The sequence below is a fragment of the Hypanus sabinus genome, chromosome 19 (assembly GCF_030144855.1).
Source record: "Hypanus sabinus isolate sHypSab1 chromosome 19, sHypSab1.hap1, whole genome shotgun sequence".
NCBI lineage: Eukaryota > Metazoa > Chordata > Chondrichthyes > Myliobatiformes > Dasyatidae > Hypanus > Hypanus sabinus.
In genome coordinates this window covers 1,272,520-1,290,570 of record NC_082724.1, presented here as the reverse complement: position 1 = coordinate 1,290,570, position 18,051 = coordinate 1,272,520, and the positions used below count along the sequence as shown (strand labels likewise).

Below are 18,051 nucleotides of genomic sequence, written 5' to 3'. Positions count from 1 at the left end.
ACTTTCCTCCAATCACCTTTAAATGATGCCCTTTAACATTAGATATTTCCACTCTGAGATAAAAGCTCTGACTGTCCCCTCAAGCCGTGCCTCATCATCTTCTGGTCAATCAAACTGTAATTTTATGCCCTTGTATCTCTTCCTCTGACAATAGTAATTGAGTAGAAATACAAGGACCCAAAAACTTCTGTTCTTGTATTTCCACATAATTAAATCTTAAATGAGATGTATCATATTTCTATACAATTTAATTGTATTTCTACTCAACTAACTAAGTATTTTTTTGAAATACAGAGCAGAACAGGCCCTTACTGACCTTCAAGCTGCATTGCCAGCAATCCTAATCAGGGGCAATTTGCAATTACTCATTAACCGGTACGTCTTTGGACTGTGGGAGGAAACTGGAGCACCTGGAGGAAACCCACGTGGTCACGGGGAGAACGTACAAACTCTTTAAAGGCAAGGGTGGGAATTGAACCCAGGTTGCTGGTACCACAAAGCATTTTGCTTGCCTCTACGCTACCGTGCCATCCGAAAAATGAATAAAAATGTATTAAAAGTATTAAATGAGATACTATAAAATAGGCAAATGGTTGATAGAAAATGGAGACTATATAAGAGAGAAATGTTATATTGATCTTGAAGTAGATTATAAGGTTGGCACAATATTGTGGGCCGAATGGCTTGTGCTATGTCCTATCTCTTTCTGAAGGAGAGCCTGCGCTGGTTCCGAGATCCCTGGGAGCACACACCCCCTCACACTCCCTTTGCATCACCACTCCTCTGGAGCTGGAAGAGTGTTGGTTATGTGACAGTTCAATGATGGTGTGTTTCTGGGGTCAGAGCCAGGAGGGTAGGTGCAGTTGGAAACAGAGCCAACAATGATCAATTAAGAGCAGTTTCTGGGAGAGTTGATGTCAGCTGTTGATGTAGGGTGAACTCCAGTGTACAGTTCCTGTACCCTTGAGCCATTTTTCTGGTCTCCAGTTGGTCAGACTTCAGAAATCCTCCCCGTCTCCCAGCAGCAGAAAGTATCTCGCATGAAGAGATCATCACTTCAGCCAGGTTGAAATTCAGGAGAAAGGTGTCTGACAGAGGAGGAGGAGGGGGTTCAAAGGTCAACACCACCTTTCCCCAGTTAATAAAATCAACAGAACGTAGATACTGGAAAACCGAAATAAACCCAGTGAGTGTTTGACACGTACAACAGGGCAGGCAGCATCTGGAGGCAAGGGTACGGAGGTGGAGTCCTGGTGAATGGTGGTGGGGCGGACAGGAGTGAGAGAGAGTGGGTGAGAGGGTCCTGGTATCCTGGTGAGTGGGTTATGAGCAAATGACCAGCAGAGAAGCAGTTTCCAGGTTGCAGGTTACTGGGGGAATATGGTCGCACAAGGGTTTCGGAGGGTGAGAGCCCTCGGATGAGCCGGGGGGGGGAAGACTGTAGGGACGTGAGAGTCCCCGGGGGGGGGGAACTGGGGTGGAGTGAGAAATCCCCGGGGGGAGACTGTAGGGACATGAGAGTCCCCGGGGGGGGGGGAGAACTGGGGTGGAGTGAGAAACCCCCAGGGGGAGACTGTAGGGACATGAGAGTCCCGGGGGGGGAACTGGGGTGGAGTGAGAAATCCCCGGGGGGAGACTGTAGGGACGTGAGAGTCCCGGGGGGGGAACTGGGGTGGAGTGAGAAATCCCCGGGGGGAGACTGTAGGGACGTGAGAGTCCCGGGGGGGGAACTGGGGTGGAGTGAGAAATCCCCGGGGGGAGACTGTAGGGACATGAGAGTCCCCGGGGGGGGGGAGAACTGGGGTGGAGTGAGAAATCCCCGGGGGGAGACTGTAGGGACGTGAGAGTCCCGGGGGGGGAACTGGGGTGGAGTGAGAAATCCCCGGGGGGAGACTGTAGGGACGTGAGAGTCCCGGGGGGGGGAACTGGGGTGGAGTGAGAAATCCCCGGGGGGAGACTGTAGGGACGTGAGAGTCCCGGGGGGGGGAACTGGGGTGGAGTGAGAAATCCCCGGGGGGGGGGAGACTGTAGGGACATGAGAGTCCCCGGGGGGGGGGGAACTGGGGTGGAGTGAGAAATCCCTGGGGGGAGACAGTAGGGACATGAGAGTCCCCAGGGGGGGGGAGAACTGGGGTGGAGTGAGAAACCCCCAGGGGGAGACTTTAGGGACGTAAGAGTCCCCGGGGGGGGGGAACTGGGGTGGAGTGAGAAACCCCCAGGGGGAGACTGTAGGGACATGAGAGTCCCGGGGGGGGGAACTGGGGTGGAGTGAGAAATCCCCGGGGGGAGACTGTAGGGACGTGAGAGTCCCGGGGGGGGAACTGGGGTGGAGTGAGAAATCCCCGGGGGGGGAGACTGTAGGGACGTGAGAGTCCCCGGGGGGTGGGTACTGGGGTGGAGTGAGAAATCCCTGGGGGGAGACAGTAGGGACATGAGAGTCCCCGGGGGGGGGAACTGGGGTGGAGTGAGAAATCCCCGGGGGGAGACTGTAGGGACATGAGAGTCCCCGGGGGGGGGGGGAACTGGGGTGGAGTGAGAAATCCCCAGGGGGAGACTGTAGGGACATGAGAGTCCCCCGGGGGGGGGGGGAACTGGGGTGGAGTGAGAAATCCCCGGGGGGGAGACTGTAGGGACGTGAGAGTCCCCGGGGGGGGGGGGAACTGGGGTGGAGTGAGAAACCCCGGGGGACTGTGGGATGTGAAAATTCCTGGGGTGACTGTGGGGTGTGAGTATCTCCGGGGGGGGGGTGAGACTGGGGTGGAGTGAAAATTCCCGGGGTGACTGTGGGATGTGAGTATCTCCGGGGGGGGGGGGTGAGACTGGGGTGGAGTGTGAATCCTGGGGGTGACTGTGGGGTCTGAGTATCTCGGGGGGGGGGGGGGGGTGAGACTGGGGTGGAGTGAAAATTCCCGGGGTGACTGTGGGATGTGAGTATCTCGGGGGGGGGGGGGGTGAGACTGGGGTGGAGTGTGAATCCTGGGGGTGACTGTGGGGTCTGAGTATCTCCGGGGGGGGGGGGTGAGACTGGGGTGGAGTGTGAATCCTGGGGGTGACTGTGGGATGTGAGTATCTCCGGGGGGGGGGGGGTGAGACTGGGGTGGAGTGAAAATTCCCGGGGTGACTGTGGGATGTGAGTATCTCCGGGGGGGGGGGGGGTGAGACTGGGGTGGAGTGTGAATCCTGGGGGTAACTGTGACTGTGGGATTGTCTATAATCTCCGATGGAGATTGTACAGTGTCCTGCTGCCACCTGCTGGAGGCCAGGGGAACTGTAATGCTATCTGAACAGTACACGGAGTTTCACAGGTCTGGCTAACGGGACGTGGGAGTTGGGTAACACTTGTATTTAAGAACACAAAAAGAAAAAAAATAAGTAATGATTGAGCGGATGGACGGAGACTTTTTCCTAGGGTGGAAAAACTAATGCAAAGGATAATATTTTAAGGTGTTGGGGCAAAGTATCGGGGTGGAGGTCATTGTTTTTTTTGAATAGAAGGTGGGGTGTGTGTGTGGAATGCCCTTCCAGGGGTGATGGTAGAGGCAGATACATTAAGGAATATATGAAACTCTTATGATAGACACATGGATGATAGCATAATGGACTACGTGGGAGGGAAGGACAAGATTTATCTTCGAGTAGGTTAAGAGAGCGGAACAGCATCGTGCGCCCAAAGGCCTGCAATGTGCTCTACTGTTCTATGTAAAATTATTGTGGTGAAGTTGGATAGCGAAGTGAGGAAGGAGTTGTGCACACTGCTGAGATCACATCTACCTTCCTTGTGTGGTAGTGATCCCCTAACTTAAGGTGAGACGTTAATATATTGGAAAATGTTCAGAGATTTACTGGGCTGGTACCCTGTAGAGGGTGGGTTTTCTTGTATGCAAAATGACTGAAGTGGCCAGGCTTGTATCCACTGGAAGGTGAGAGGGGACAGTTAAAGCAAGTCAGATCCTGAGGGGTTCTGATGGGCTGGACGTGGAAACAGTTCCTCCAGTGGGAGAAGAGAGCTTGTATGTGAGAACTTGTGTGTGTGAAAGAGAGGGTACGTGTGAGTGAGTGTGAGAGAGAGAGAGCTTGTATGTGAGAACCTCTGTGTGTGTGTGTGTGTGTGTGTGTGTGTGTGTGTGTGTGTGTGTGTGTGTGTGTGAGTGAGAGAGAGCTTGTATGTGAGAACGTGTGTGTGAAAGAGAGAGAGGGTATGTGTGAGTGAGTGTGAGAGAGAGAGAGCTTGTATGTGAGAACCTGTGTGTGTGTGTGTGTGTGTGTGTGTGTGTGTGTGAGTGAGAGAGAGCTTGTATGTGAGAACTTGTGTGTGTGAAAGAGAGGGTACGTGTGAGTGAGTGTGAGAGAGAGAGAGCTTGTATGTGAGAACCTGTGTGTGTGTGTGTGTGAGTGAGAGAGAGCTTGTATGTGAGAACGTGTGTGTGAAAGAGAGAGAGGGTATGTGTGAGTGAGTGTGAGAGAGAGAGAGCTTGTATGTGAGAACCTGTGTGTGTGAAAGAGAGGGTACGTGTGAGAGAGAGAGAGCTTGTATGTGAGAACCTGTGTGTGTGTGAAAGAGAGAGAGGGTACGTGTGTGTGTGTGTGTGAGTGAGAGAGAGCTTGTATGTGAGAACTTGTGTGTGTGAAAGAGAGGGTACGTGTGAGAGACAGAGAGCTTGTATGTGAGAACCTGTGTGTGTGTGAAAGAGAGAGAGGGTACGTGTGTGTGTGTGTGTGTGTGTGTGTGTGAGTGAGAGAGAGCTTGTATGTGAGAACGTGTGTGTGAAAGAGAGAGAGGGTATGTGTGAGTGAGTGTGAGAGAGAGAGCTTGTATGTGAGAACCTGTGTGTGTGTGAGAGAGGGTACATGTGTGTGTGTGTGAGTGAATGTGAGAGAGAGAGAGAGAGAGAGAGAGCGCTTGTAGGTGAGAACCTGTGTGTGTGAGAGAGAGGGTACGTGTGTGTGTGTGTGTGTGTGTGTGTGTGAGAGAGTGTGTGTGTGTGAGTGAGAGAGAGAGAGCTTGTATGTGAGAACCTGTGTGTGTGAGAGAGAGGGTACGTGTGTGTGTGTGTGTGTGTGTGTGTGTGTGACAGAGAGAGAGCTTGTATGTGAGAACCTGTGTGTGTGAGAGAAAGGATACGTGTGAGTGAGTTTGTGTGTGTGTGAGACAGACATACTTTATTGATCCTGAGGGAAATTGGGTTTCGTTACAGCCGCACCAACCGAGAATAGTGAAGAAATATAGCAATATAAAACCATAAATAATTAAATAATAAGAAGTTAATCATGCCAAGTGGAAATAAGTCCCAGACCAACCTATTGGCTCAGAGTGTCTGACACTCCGAGGGAGGAGTTGTAAACTTTGATGGCCACAGGTAGGAATGACTTCCTATGACGCTCAGTGTTACATCTCGGTGGAATGAGTCTCTGGCTGAATGTACTCCTGGGCCTAACCAGTACATTATGGAGTGGATGGGAGACATTGTCCAAGATGGCATGCAACTTGGACAGCATCCTCTTTTCAGACACCACCATCAGAGAGTCCAGGTCCACCCCCACAACATCACTGGTCTGACAAATGAGTTTGTTGATTCTGTTGGTGTCTGCTACCCTCAGCCTGCTGCCCCAGCACACAACAGCAAACGTGATAGCACTGGCTACCACAGACTCGGAGAACATCCTCAGCATCGTCCGCAGTTTGTATGGAGAACCTCTGTAAGTGTGTATGGGGGGGGGGGGGGGGGAGAGAAAACGCCCATGTGTTCACAACTGTGTAGGCGAATGTCTGCAAACAGGAGCCTATGTATTTCTCTCTCTGGGGTTGCAGAGTTCCAGCACCCTCTGCTGGCACACACCAAATGGCTGAGTTTCTGCCAAAAACTGAGGTGCTGAGGGAAAGTCACACTGTCCATGGAGGGGCATACTGACAGAGGCTCACGCTGTTGGAGCACACTCTCCTAAAGCCGAAAACTTGCTGCAAAAGGCCGCCAGAAGGGTTGGTAGTGTGGAGAATCATCTCAGATAACAATTTCCTTGCCTGGACGGGTCAGTTTGGTGAAGTTTGCACTGTCTCTCAGCACTCAACAGTGGGTGCAAATGGTGGATTTTGCCAAAAATTCAAATCTGACATTGCTGGGAGCAGGGACGTTTGTAACAGTGGAAACCCATCCCGTTCGGAGTGCCTATCCCAGGGTGACAGGGTGAAGAGGGTTTGGGAGCAGGGACGTTTCGGAGTGCCTATCCCAGGGTGACAGGGTGAAGAGGGTTTGGGAGCAGGGACGTTTGTAACAGCAGAAACCCATCCCGTTCGGAGTGCCTATCCCAGGGTGACAGGGTGAAGAGGGTTTGGGAGCAGGGACGTTTCGGAGTGCCTATCCCAGGGTGAAGAGGGTTTGGGAGCAGGGACGTTTCGGAGTGCCTATCCCAGGGTGACAGGGTGAAGAGGGTTTGGGAGCAGGGACGTTTCGGAGTGCCTATCCCAGGGTGACAGGGTGAAGAGGGTTTGGGAGCAGGGACGTTTCGGAGTGCCTATCCCATGGTGACAGGGTGAAGAGGGTTTGGGAGCAGGGACGTTTCCGAGTGCCTATCCCAGGGTGAAGAGGGTTCCAGACTTTGGAACGGCCAGAGGAACAGCGGACCGGCCCGGGAAAAGCATTCATTGTTCGCCGCTACACAGACGGTGCTGAGGTTTTTAACACAACACGGACTTCCCTGCCTGTCCTCTCCTTTTCTCCCTCCCATCCCGTCCCGTCTCTGAACGGCTCCTTTTTGACTGTTGCTGGTGTTCCGCTGGGTGTAGACTGTGTAATATCCCAGCGGTGGTGTTGATGTTTTGAATTTGACTGCGGGGTCGGGAGTTCCAGCTCACCAAGATACCCACTCGTTCAAATCCCTGACTTTAAAGAACACTGTGCAGTGTACTGTGCCCACTTCAGTCGGTAGGAATGCCACGGCGGAGACTGTTGGAGGCCGTGAGGGTATCGTTGTGTCAGCGGTATTGAACGGGGAAACCCTGTTTTATCTGAAGTCACCGTGGGGTGAATAAGGGGTTGAGGGTGGGGAGGGTTTTTATGCAGATGGAGCCGGTCCTGGGCCCCGTGCAGTCGGTCATCCTCTCAGATGTCCACCCCCACCTCCCTGACGAGGCCCTATTCCCCAATCTGCGCTGCATCGCGAGGTGCGTTCAGAAATAACCCCGATACGGTACAGGAGACCTCCCCGGGGTTATGAGCACCTATTCTCATTCCAGCACCGTCTGCCGATGCAGCTGGAGCGGGGTGGGGATGCACAGGGGCAGCTTCAGGTTTATTTTAAGGGACAATACTATACCGTTCCCTGGTCTATGGGTTCCCGCGGTGCCAGGCCTGTAAGGAGTTTAGGCATATTGGAAAGAATTGCCTGAATCGTCGGGTGGCCAACTCTGCCTCAGCGACACAGGGTGATACCACTGGCCCTTCCTCCGCTGACACCCCCCCCCCCCCACCTTCAGCTGTCCCTCACCTGTCACACCCCCCGCCCCCCGTCTCCCTCTGGGTACAGGGTCACCAGTGGGGTTGGTTCCCCAGACTGTTGCCTCAATTGAGGCCAAGTGTCCTGCTGAGGAGTGTCTGGTCCACGAGGGGAATCAGAGCAACGCGGAATCGCCGTCCCGCACAGCTTATCAGAGGGAGTGTGTCCCATGGGCTGAGGAGGGAGGGGACTCTCCTGGCGCAGATTCCAGGGAGAGTGACGGGGATGTGGAGATGGGTATGGCCCAGCAGGCTTGTATCCTGGCTGTGGGATGGATTCTGGATCACGAGGTGACAGGACCCCCTCTCTCTGGTCCTTTCTCAGAAAGGACGTGTTGTCATTGGAGAGAGTCCAGAGGAGGTTCATGAAGAGGATTCCAGGAATGAAAGGATTGGTATATGAGGAACATTTGGCAGCTTTGGGCCTGTACTCACTGGAATTCAGAAGACTGTGTAGGGATTTTATTGAAGCCTACTGAACGTTGAAAGGACTGGATAAAGTGGATATGCAGAGGGTGTTTCCTCTGATGGGGGTATCCAAAACTAGAGCACAGCCTGAAAATTGAGGGGCGACCCTTTAGAACAGAAGAATGGAGGATTTTTTTAGCCAGAGAGTGGTGAATCTGTGGAATGCTCTGCCATAGACTGCGGTGTAGGCCAAGTCTGTGGGCATATTTATACTGGAAGTTGACAGATTCCTGATTGGTTGGGACAGCTGTATGGGGTTAAATGGAATTCAGGATCAGCCATGATGAAATAGTGGAGGGGACTCGATGGGCTGAATGGCTTAACTCTGCTCCTATGTCTTATGGTCGTGGGGTTGGGAGAGAGCCCATGATGGGACGGTGCCGAGGGAGAGTCACACTGCCGGGCCGGGGGGGGCGGTGCCAAGGGAGGGTCACACTGCCGGGGGGGGGGGGGGTGCCGAGGGAGGGTCACACTGCCGGGCAGGGGGGGCGGTGCCGGGAGGGTCACACTGCGGGGGGGGGCGGTGCCGAGGGAGGGTCACACTGCGGGGGGGGGGGTGCCGAGGGAGGGTCACACTGCGGGGGGGGGGGGTGCCGAGGGAGGGTCACACTGCGGGGGGGGGGGGTGCCGAGGGAGGGTCACACTGCGGGGGGGGGGGGTGCCGAGGGAGGGTCACACTGCCGGGCGGGGGGGGGGTGCCGAGGGAGGGTCACACTGCGGGGGGGGGGGGGTGCCGAGGAGGGTCACACTGCCGGGCTGGGGGGGGGGGGTTGCCGAGGGAGGGTCACACTGCCGGGCGGGGGGGGGGCGGTGCCGAGGAAGGGTCACACTGCCGGGCGGGGGGGGCGGTGCCGAGGGAGGGTCACACTGCGGGGGGGGGGTGCCGAGGGAGGGTCACACTGCGGGGGGGGGTGCGGTGCCGAGGGAGAGTCACACTGCCGGGCTGGGGGGGGGGGGGTTGCCGAGGGAGGGTCACACTGCCGGGCGGGGGGGGCGGTGCCGAGGAAGGGTCACACTGCCGGGCAGGGGGGGGGCGGTGCCGAGGGAGGGTCACACTGCCGGGAGGGGGGGTGGCGGTGCCGAGGGTGGGTCACACTGCCGGGCGGGGGGGGGTGCGGTGCCGAGGGAGGGTCACACTGCGGGGGGTGGCGGTGCCGAGGGAGGGTCACACTGCCGGGGGGGCGGTGCCGAGGGAGAGTCACACTGCCGGGCAGGGGGGGGCGGTGCCGAGGGAGGGTCACACTGCCGGGCGGGGGGGGGGGTGCGGTGCCGAGGGAGGGTCACACTGCGGGGGGTGGCGGTGCCGAGGGAGGGTCACACTGCCGGGGGGGCGGTGCCGAGGGAGAGTCACACTGCCGGGCGGGGGGGGGCGGTGCCGAGGGAGGGTCACACTGCCGGGCGGGGGGGGGGGGTGCGGTGCCGAGGGAGGGTCACACTGCGGGGGGTGGCGGTGCCGAGGGAGGGTCACACTGCGGGGGGTGGCGGTGCCGAGGGAGGGTCACACTGCCGGGGGGGGTGCCGAGGGAGGGTCACACTGCGGGGGGTGGCGGTGCCGAGGGAGGGTCACACTGCGGGGGGTGGCGGTGCCGAGGGAGAGTCACACTGCGGGGGGGGGCGGTGCCGAGGGAGAGTCACACTGCCGGGCAGGGGGGGGGGGGTTGCCGAGGGAGGGTCACACTGCCGGCGGGGGGGGGGGGGCGGTGCCGAGGGAGGGTCACACTGCCGGGCGGGGGGGGGCGTTGCCGAGGGAGGGTCACACTGCCGGGCGGGGGGGGGGCGGTGCTGAGGGAGGGTCACCCTGCGGGGGGTGGCGGTGCCTAGGGAGGGTCACACTGCCGGGCGGGGGGGGGGGGTGTGCCGAGGGAGGGTCACACTGCGGGGGGTGGCGGTGCCTAGGGAGGGTCACACTGCCGGGCGGGGGGGGGGGGGTGTGCCGAGGGAGGGTCACACTGCGGGGGGTGGCGGTGCCTAGGGAGGGTCACACTGCCGGGCGGTGGGGGGGCGGTGCCGAGGGAGGGTCACACTGCCGGGCGGGGGGGGGGGGGGTGTGCCGAGGGAGGGTCACACTGCCGGGAGGGGGGTGGCGGTGCCGAGGGAGGGGTCTCAGTAAGATGTGTCATGAAACTAAGTGGCACAACCCTTATTGTCAGTGGCGGTCGGGCGGCTCTCCGCTAATTCCATCATCTCTCTGCCCTCCGCGACGGGGGATACGCGGTGAGCTTCCTGAAGGAAAACCGCTCCATTCCAGGAGACGAATCCCCCGGCTCCTGGAATGGCGGGGGAGGGAGGTGGGGTCCACATGAGCCACCTCAGCTCCACTTCCAGCAGGGTGGCCATCTTGTTGGCCTCTTTTCTCCAGCCTGAGATATTGTAGGTTCGGGAGATGGTGCCGGGCCGCCGTGCGTCAGGCTGGCTCACTGATGCACGTTGTCAATGTGTACGCTCCTGAGCCCGGCCCGATACCTTCGTGCCTGTTCCGAGAGGAGTCTGCGTTGCTGGGGTCCGTCGATCGTAACCAGTGCGTTATCGGGGGGGGGGGGGGGGAGGTGATTTCAACTGCACCCTCGAGGGGAGGGATCACACTGGCCCCCAGAGTGGCCGAGCATCGGTAAGAAAGCTCAGGGTGTTGATCGTGTCCACCGACTCGGTCGACGTCTGCTGGAACCTTCAGCCTGACCTCTGTGCTTTCTCAGGGAGGGGCGGAGGGGGTGGAGGCTCGTGGATGGACCAACTCTACATCTCCAGGGCCCACACTCCCGGGTGTCGGCCGCCTCCACGTGGCCAGCCATGTGCTCCACCTGGTGTGGACAGAGCTAAACGTGCTGCTCGCACAGGTGGGGTCCACGTACTGGCATTTCAACAACCGGCTGCTGGAGGAAACTATTTCCGGGATCGTTCTGGCTGTTCTGAAAGTTGTGGCAGAAACAATAGGAGAGTTTCCCCTCCCTGAGGCTCCAATGGGACGTGGGCAAGGCTCACATCCGACTGTCGTGCCAGGAATACGCTCATGGGTCAACCATGCAGCAGATGTCCGGTATTGATCGGCTTGAGAAGGAGCTGATTGACCCGGAGTCCCGGCTAGGACTGACCGATGACTTCCTCTGGGACGAGAACCAGAGGAAGAAGGAGGCGCTGAGGTACCTGCGGCTCAAGAGGTCCCGAGGCGCGTACGTGAGGTCGCAGGTCTGGACCATGCCTGGCCCTTCTCCTACTCTCTCAAGAAGTGGAGGGTGTGCGCAGGAGCTGCTGGCAGAGGAAGCTTCCTCTGTCACGGATCCACCGAGAATTATTGTGGAAGTTTCCTTTCATGAGGCTCTATTCTCACTGGACCCGTGCAGTGAGGATTCATACAGTCACAATGGATACGGAGGGGGATTTCCAGAAGTGCTGGGCCCCCAAGGAATTGAATATTTTATAGGCAGTAATAACCACATTTTAATTTGAATTTATTCAGTCTGGTAAATACTTAATGTTTATACTTGTGTAATTCTTGTGTAAATAAACCTATAGTTGTTTAAAAAAAAAGTGGTGGGGTGGTGGTGGTACATCACACTCCATCCTAGGTAACATCCTGGTGAAGAAAGAGGAGATTGCAGATGTTGGAATCTGGAGCTGAGGGTGAGACAGCATCTGTGGAGGGAAGTGGACTGCCAACACTTTGGGTTGGAACCCTTCATAGGGGTACAGTGTGGACACAAGACCTCTGTTTTACCATGTACACACCCAGGATAATTAGCCACCTTCTCTAGTGGTATTTACCAACACTTGCTCTATAGCCTCCTAGACTTGGTGCTGTTGGCTTTCACCAAGCTGCAACAGTCTCTGAAGGCGATGCCTTCCACATTGCCACTACTCTCTAGGTAAAGGGAAACTTCCTGTCATCCTGCCAGAGGGAAATGATTTTACAAAGGCTCTACCAGAACCTCACTGACCCAGCTAGGAAGGGATGTATCCCATGAACTTCCTTCATCACCTTATCTACGTCCTGCCATCTTGGGGATCAATCCAAAATCCCTCTTTGGCTCAGTGCTCCTAGCGTCCTAAGCTCATTACATGTCCTAATCACAGTACAGGCTCTTTGGCCAATCTAGACCATGCTGAACTAGTCCCATCAATCTGCATCTGGACCAAAGACTTCAATATCCTTCCCATCCATGTACCTATCCAAACTTCTCTTAAATTGAACCTGCATTCCACCCCCCCCCCTTCTGCACTCTCACCCCTCTGAGTGAAGAAGTTCCCCCTCAGGTATCCTGTAAATATTTCATCTTTCACCCTTAACTTATGACCTCCAGTTCCAGTCTCACCCCACCTCAAAGGAAAAAGTCCACTTGCATTTACTCTATAGATAGCCCTCAGAATTTTGTATACCTCTATCAAATATACTTCCATTCTCCTTGACCTTTCCCTATCCCACTGGTTTTCAAGTCCCAGCAATGTCTTTGTAAATTTTCTCTGCATTTTAAAAAAAATCTTATTGATATCTTTCCTGTAGGTTACTGACCAGAACTACACACAATACTCCAAATTGAGCCTCAGCAAAGTCAAGCATCGAGGCTCTGGGATAAACTTTATTCACCATGTATATTTACATACAATAGGAATTTGCCATGGCTTATACAATTCCTACATAACCGCTGCACTCAATTGTCATGATGTGTACTGGCAATGTCAGATCCCAAGTGCGGAGAAAAGACAAACCCCAACGTAGAGATGACAACCAGAGTTTCTTCATAAAAATTCCAGCAGAACATTGGTGAGCACCACCACAAGACGTAACATTCTTAAAACTAGGACCCTGCGATTAGCGCTTCTTGGGGGCTCCACTTAAATAATACAAGTGACACAGAACCCCAACCCTATCTAAATAAACTTAACAAATTTAAACAGAAAGCATCAGGAAACCACATTACAAAGAGTGGGTCACTCAAGAAAAAAAAAACACAAGGAACTCTGAATGATTAACAAATCTCATTTAACAACAATGAACCATTTCAGTTGATCTACAAAACTTTGGAGTCCAAGGCTCTCTGGCTCTCTGCACAGGCCAAAGAACTGGAGCACATCAAGGCACACTGCCACAAGAAAGCAGCATCCATCATCAAAGGCTCCATCGTATCTGCTCTCAGGATGAGGTTTTTCATTCCAGAATTAAGGAGATGTTCTCCTTCTTCTAAGAAAGGGGCTTCCCTTCCTCCACCATCAATGCGGCCCTCAACTGCCCTCTTCCATTTCTCGTATGTCTGCCAGCACCCAACCAGGGATAGGATTCCTCATCCTCACCTACCACCCTATCAGCCTCCGTGTCTGCCATCTCCAATGGGATCCCACCACCAAGCTGATCTTTCCCTTCCCCCACTGCTTTCCACAGGGATCACTCCTTATGAGACTCCCTTGTCCATTTGTCCCTCCCCACTGATCTCCCTCCTGGTACTTACTCTTGCAAACGGACCAAGTGCTACACCTGCCCCTAACATCCTCTCTCACCACCAGTCAGGGCTCCAGACAGTGCTTCCAGGTGATGTACACTTCACCTGTGAGTCTGTTGGGGTCATATACTGTGTTCAGTGTTCCCGGTGTGGCCTCTTGTATATCAGAGAGACCCGACATAAATTGGGTCCTGGAGTCAAAAGTGATCGGGACTAAGGTAAGCAGCTGGTAAAATAACATGGAGGCAATCAGCTGATTTTTAACCAAGTCCCTTCCCTGCTATGAGATTGTATGAAGGAGGCGTGACCAACATCCCAGATGGGCAAGGATCTTTGTCTCCTGGCCAGGCCTCCTCTGTTGAGCTCAGGCAGACCTTCAAGTAGAGGCGGTGTGTGGTGCTCCACCCAAACGGCCTCAACCCTTCCAGTAGGGAGTCCACCTGCCACTGACCCACCAAGAGGCCCACACTCTTCTCCCAGTTGACCCTTGCAGAGGATGCAGCCGAGAAGATCTGCTGGCAGTCTCACATCCTCTGCGAGTCAACCGGGTTGGTGACCTTGAGGACGACATCATTGGTGTAAGCCAAAGGACAGCCTCCTTGTCTGGTTGCGTAGAACCAAGCCCATTAACCTCTAATGGAGAAGGGTCAGGAATGGCTCACCCAAACCAAGTACGAATGTCCCAAAATGGGGCACCCCTGATGTACCCCCCTCCCAAAGCACAAGGGCACTGTCAAAGACACAGCAACCTTAACAAGTCACTCCACAGCAGTGTACAACAGTTGAACACTGTTTGCAGCCCAAGCCCAAATGCTTGAAGAACCCCAAAAACCACTTGAGCCAGCACAGTGCCCAGATGACTGGTCATTGTCCAGGCAAAGATTTTGTACTCTGTACTGAGGAGCAATACTGGGTGCCAATTCCACAGGCAACGGAGATCCCCCTTCTTTGGTGACAAGAGCATGACTGTTCTGCACCAAGAGAGGGGCATCTCACCCGTCGCTATGCTCTCCCCCAGTACCCCAGTCCCTAGGATATCCCAGAAGGTCCAGAGAAGTTCAACGGTCAGCCCACCTAGCCCCCGGGACGAGGCACTGGCCAGCTCCACCAGAGACAGTGGTGCATCGAGCCGTCCTGCACCCCCAGGGCTGACCCTCGGCTAATCCTCCCACAGAGCCCTGCGTGCATCCTCACTGCATGGGTCGGACATGAAGAGAGCCTCATAAAAGAAATGGATGTCGATAATTCTCGCTGAATCTGTGACAGAGGAGCCATCCTCTGCCAGTAACTCCACGAGCCGCCTACGGACACCCCTCCCTCCTCAAGAGGACTGGTCTAGGTCCTGTAGCAGCTGGACCCATGACTTAACATAAGCGCCTCGGGACCTCTTGAGTTGCAAAGGCCTCAGTGCTTCCTTCTTCCTCTGGTTCTCATCCCAAGGCAGTGGATCCAAGTCAATCAAGTGCAGGTTTACTGCAAGAAGCTCACCATATATCCATCCCTGAGATGTTGGAATCTGCAGAGTACTCTACCCCTCCCCCCACATTGCAACCATTGATGTTAAGACCAGCTATACTAAGCTTCCTGAAGCACCTTACTTTGACCCCTCACCAAAGCCCAAGGAAGAGCTCTCTTGGGCCCTCACCTTTACAACCCTTCTATAGAGTCTCCAGAAGTCTCAAACTGACACCTCTCCTTGTGGGTCACTTCAGCTCCCTTCCCCTTCTGCTGAAGGATAATGCAGATAGATGGAATGACCCTTTGCATATCTGACCAGTGGTCAGCTGAGCCTTAAACGTTTCCTGCAGTAGTCTTTCATGAACTGACAGTTCTCCTCCACAGGGAAGAGCTTTGACTTGGTGCTGGAGTGGACGAAGTCTACTTTGAAAGAGTCCTCCTCTTCCCCCCCACCACATCCCACGCCATCTTTGCCTTCCAGGCCGTCATCGTCTGCACCCACTATGACCACCTCACTCGTCAGTGGGACAGATATTACCCCATCCTCAGAATCAGGAACAGAGGGATCTAGAATCCTTCCAGAAGCCAGGTCCTGAGGCACAGCAGGGCAGGGTACCATGCACTCTGAAACTCAGCCCACTAACCCTCCTGGAGTTTAGGCAGTGGACCGAGCCAGCTGGTCCATGCCCCCCTCCACATCCTCCTCAAAATCAGAACCAGGAGAATCCTCCCCTGCCATTGTTACAGATTGCAGCTATGCTGAGGCACATTGGCCTCCATTTCAGCGGCGTCCTCAGTCTTCCATACCACTTCCTCTCTCCCCCAGCTTCCCCAGGCTCTTGCTGGATCTCAGGAGCTACGGGACCCTCTGGGTTCAGTTCCACAGCAACAACCTGTCCCTTCTCTGGGGAGAAGCCTTCAGATGCTGATATCTTCTTTTACACCTTCCTGCCTCCACCTGAACCCACCCCTCACCATCACCCAGTCAGAGTCCAACTACAACTTCTGCGGCTAATGGCATGGGAGGGTGACGGGAAGGGCAGTGGGGGAAGACCCAATGGAGGCAGAGTTGGCCACCCAATGGTTCAGGCAATTCTTCTGAATATCCCCAGTCTCAGATGACCAGTAGACCATGGGACGGTATAACATTCCCTCAAAATAAACCTGAAGCTGCCCCTGTGCATCCCCACCCCACTCCAGCTACATCAGCAGACGGTGCTGGAATGAGAATAGGTGCTCATAACCCCGGGGAGGTCCCCTGTACCGTATTGGGGTTATTTCTGAACGCACCTCACGATGCAGCGCAGATTGGGGAATAGGGCCTTGTCAGAGAGGTGTGAGTGGACATCTGAGAGGATGACCGACTGCACGGGGCCCAGGACCAGCTCCACCTGCATAAAAACCCTCCCCACCCTCAACCCCTGGCTCACCCCGCGGTGACTTCAGATAAAACAGGGTTTCCCCGTTCAATACCGCTGACACAATGATGCCCTCATGGCCGCCAACAGTCTCCGCCGTGACCTTTAGTCAACATTCCTACCAACTGAAGTAGGCACAGTACACTGTACAGTGTTCTTTAAAGTCAGGGATTTGAACGGGTGGGTATCTTGGTGAGCTGGAACTCCCGACCCCGCAGTCCCCACCGTACAACCTCGGCAGGAACATCTTGGAGCTGAAACCTGCTATGACGCAGTTCAAATTCCAAAGTTCAACACCACCGCTGGGATATTACACAGTCTACATCCAGCAGAACACCAGTGAACAGCCAAAAAGGAACCGTTCAGAGACGAGACAGTAGCTACCCACTAGCCACACCCACTGCTTAATGCTGATAGACACTCGCACAGGTGTAAAAAAAAACTGAACTAAACACCAAGCATAAACCAGTCAGCGAGGTGGTCCCAGTAAGATTAACTGTTTACTATTCACTCTTCCACATTAACATATGGTGAAAACTATTGATAAAACAATACAAAATATATACAGTATTTGTTTCCTTCTTGGCATCACATTTGTATCATAAATACTTGCAAAAGTAAAACTACAACAACTATATTACATTAAAGTGCAACATACAGTCAGAATCTACCTACGCCATCGACGGGCTTTAAATACACTTCAACACAAACTATCCGCAACTCTTTAAATAACAAAGAACGTTAACTTTATCAACCGTCATTACTTTTAACAGAATCAGCGTTAACATTTTTATTTCAACATATCGATTTTCTCAAACTTACAGCGTTGCTTCTCTGATGTTTCTGGTGCGTAGAAAGAAAAACTTTTCTCCTGCTGATCCTGCACACACAAGTCCCCCTCCTTCCCGTTTCTCCAAACCGGTATTTTCCCGCAAGACGCGGCGAAACCAGGTGTGACGTCATCGCATGCCGCAATATATCACAGACAATGAATTTACTTTAAACAACCTTAACTTTAACTAGAAAACAATTACAAACGAATTACTAAAGCGAAAATATAATAAACTAAACAAATGCCTTAAAGGCAACACAGACTCGGAATGAAAACTTCACCAAACACAATCTTTCAGGCAAATACCCTCTTTCAGTCTGCTGCTGAGATGATACTCCACACACCCAAAGTCTTCTGGCAGTCCCCAAAACTATTCTTTAGCAATTTTGTCACACATTTTCCACAACAGGAAAGCTTCAACAGTGTGATTTCCCCCTCAGTTCTGCCACTCCTACAGCGTGACTCTCCCTCAGAAAAACCCTTCCCTCAGGGTGACTCTCCATCAGTAATACCCATCTCACAGGGCAACTCTCACTCAGTACCACCCGTCCCACAGTGTGACCCTCCCTCAGTACCATCCAACTGGTGTGACCCTCCCTCTGTACCGCCACTCCCACAGTGTGACCCTCCCTCAGTACTGCCCCTCACAGTCTGACCCTCCCTCAGTACCGCCCATCCCACAGTGTGACCCTCCCTCAGTACCACCCGTCCCACAGTGTGACCCTCCCTCAGTACTGCCCATCCCACAGTGTGACCCTCCCTCACCACCCCCCCACAGTGTGACCCTCCCTCAGTATCACCCCTCCCACAGTGTGACCCTCCCTCAGTACCACCCCTCCCACAGTGACCCTCCCTCAGTACCACCCCCCCAGTGTGACCCTCCCTCACCACCCCTCCCACAGTGTGACCCTCCCTCAGTATGACCCCACCACAGTGTGACCTCCCTCACCACCCCA

General features: G+C 54.5%; 1 protein-coding gene and 1 long non-coding RNA gene across 3 annotated transcripts in view; both read right to left on the bottom strand.

Annotated features, from left to right (window-relative positions):
- LOC132377658 (uncharacterized) overlaps positions 1 to 17,172 on the bottom strand; it is a 64,861-nt gene extending 47,689 nt beyond the window's left edge. The window contains exon 1 of the long non-coding RNA XR_009506708.1: positions 17,086 to 17,172. This is a non-coding gene — a long non-coding RNA (uncharacterized LOC132377658). The remainder of the gene's footprint in view (positions 1 to 17,085) is intronic.
- LOC132377656 (putative uncharacterized protein FLJ46204) lies at positions 3,180 to 8,357 on the bottom strand. Of its 2 annotated transcripts, XM_059943861.1 has the most exons (3): positions 4,825 to 8,357; positions 4,307 to 4,486; positions 3,180 to 4,242 (listed from the first exon to the last, which is right to left on the bottom strand). In XM_059943861.1, exons 1-3 carry the CDS (start codon positions 5,155 to 5,157, stop codon positions 3,832 to 3,834), a joined length of 924 nt encoding a protein of 307 aa, XP_059799844.1. In that variant the 5' UTR covers positions 5,158 to 8,357; the 3' UTR covers positions 3,180 to 3,831. The 2 variants fall into 2 exon arrangements, with proteins under 2 accessions (XP_059799844.1, XP_059799843.1); XM_059943860.1 differs by having other exon boundaries at positions 4,307 to 8,357.
- Positions 17,173 to 18,051: the final 879 nt, after the last annotated feature.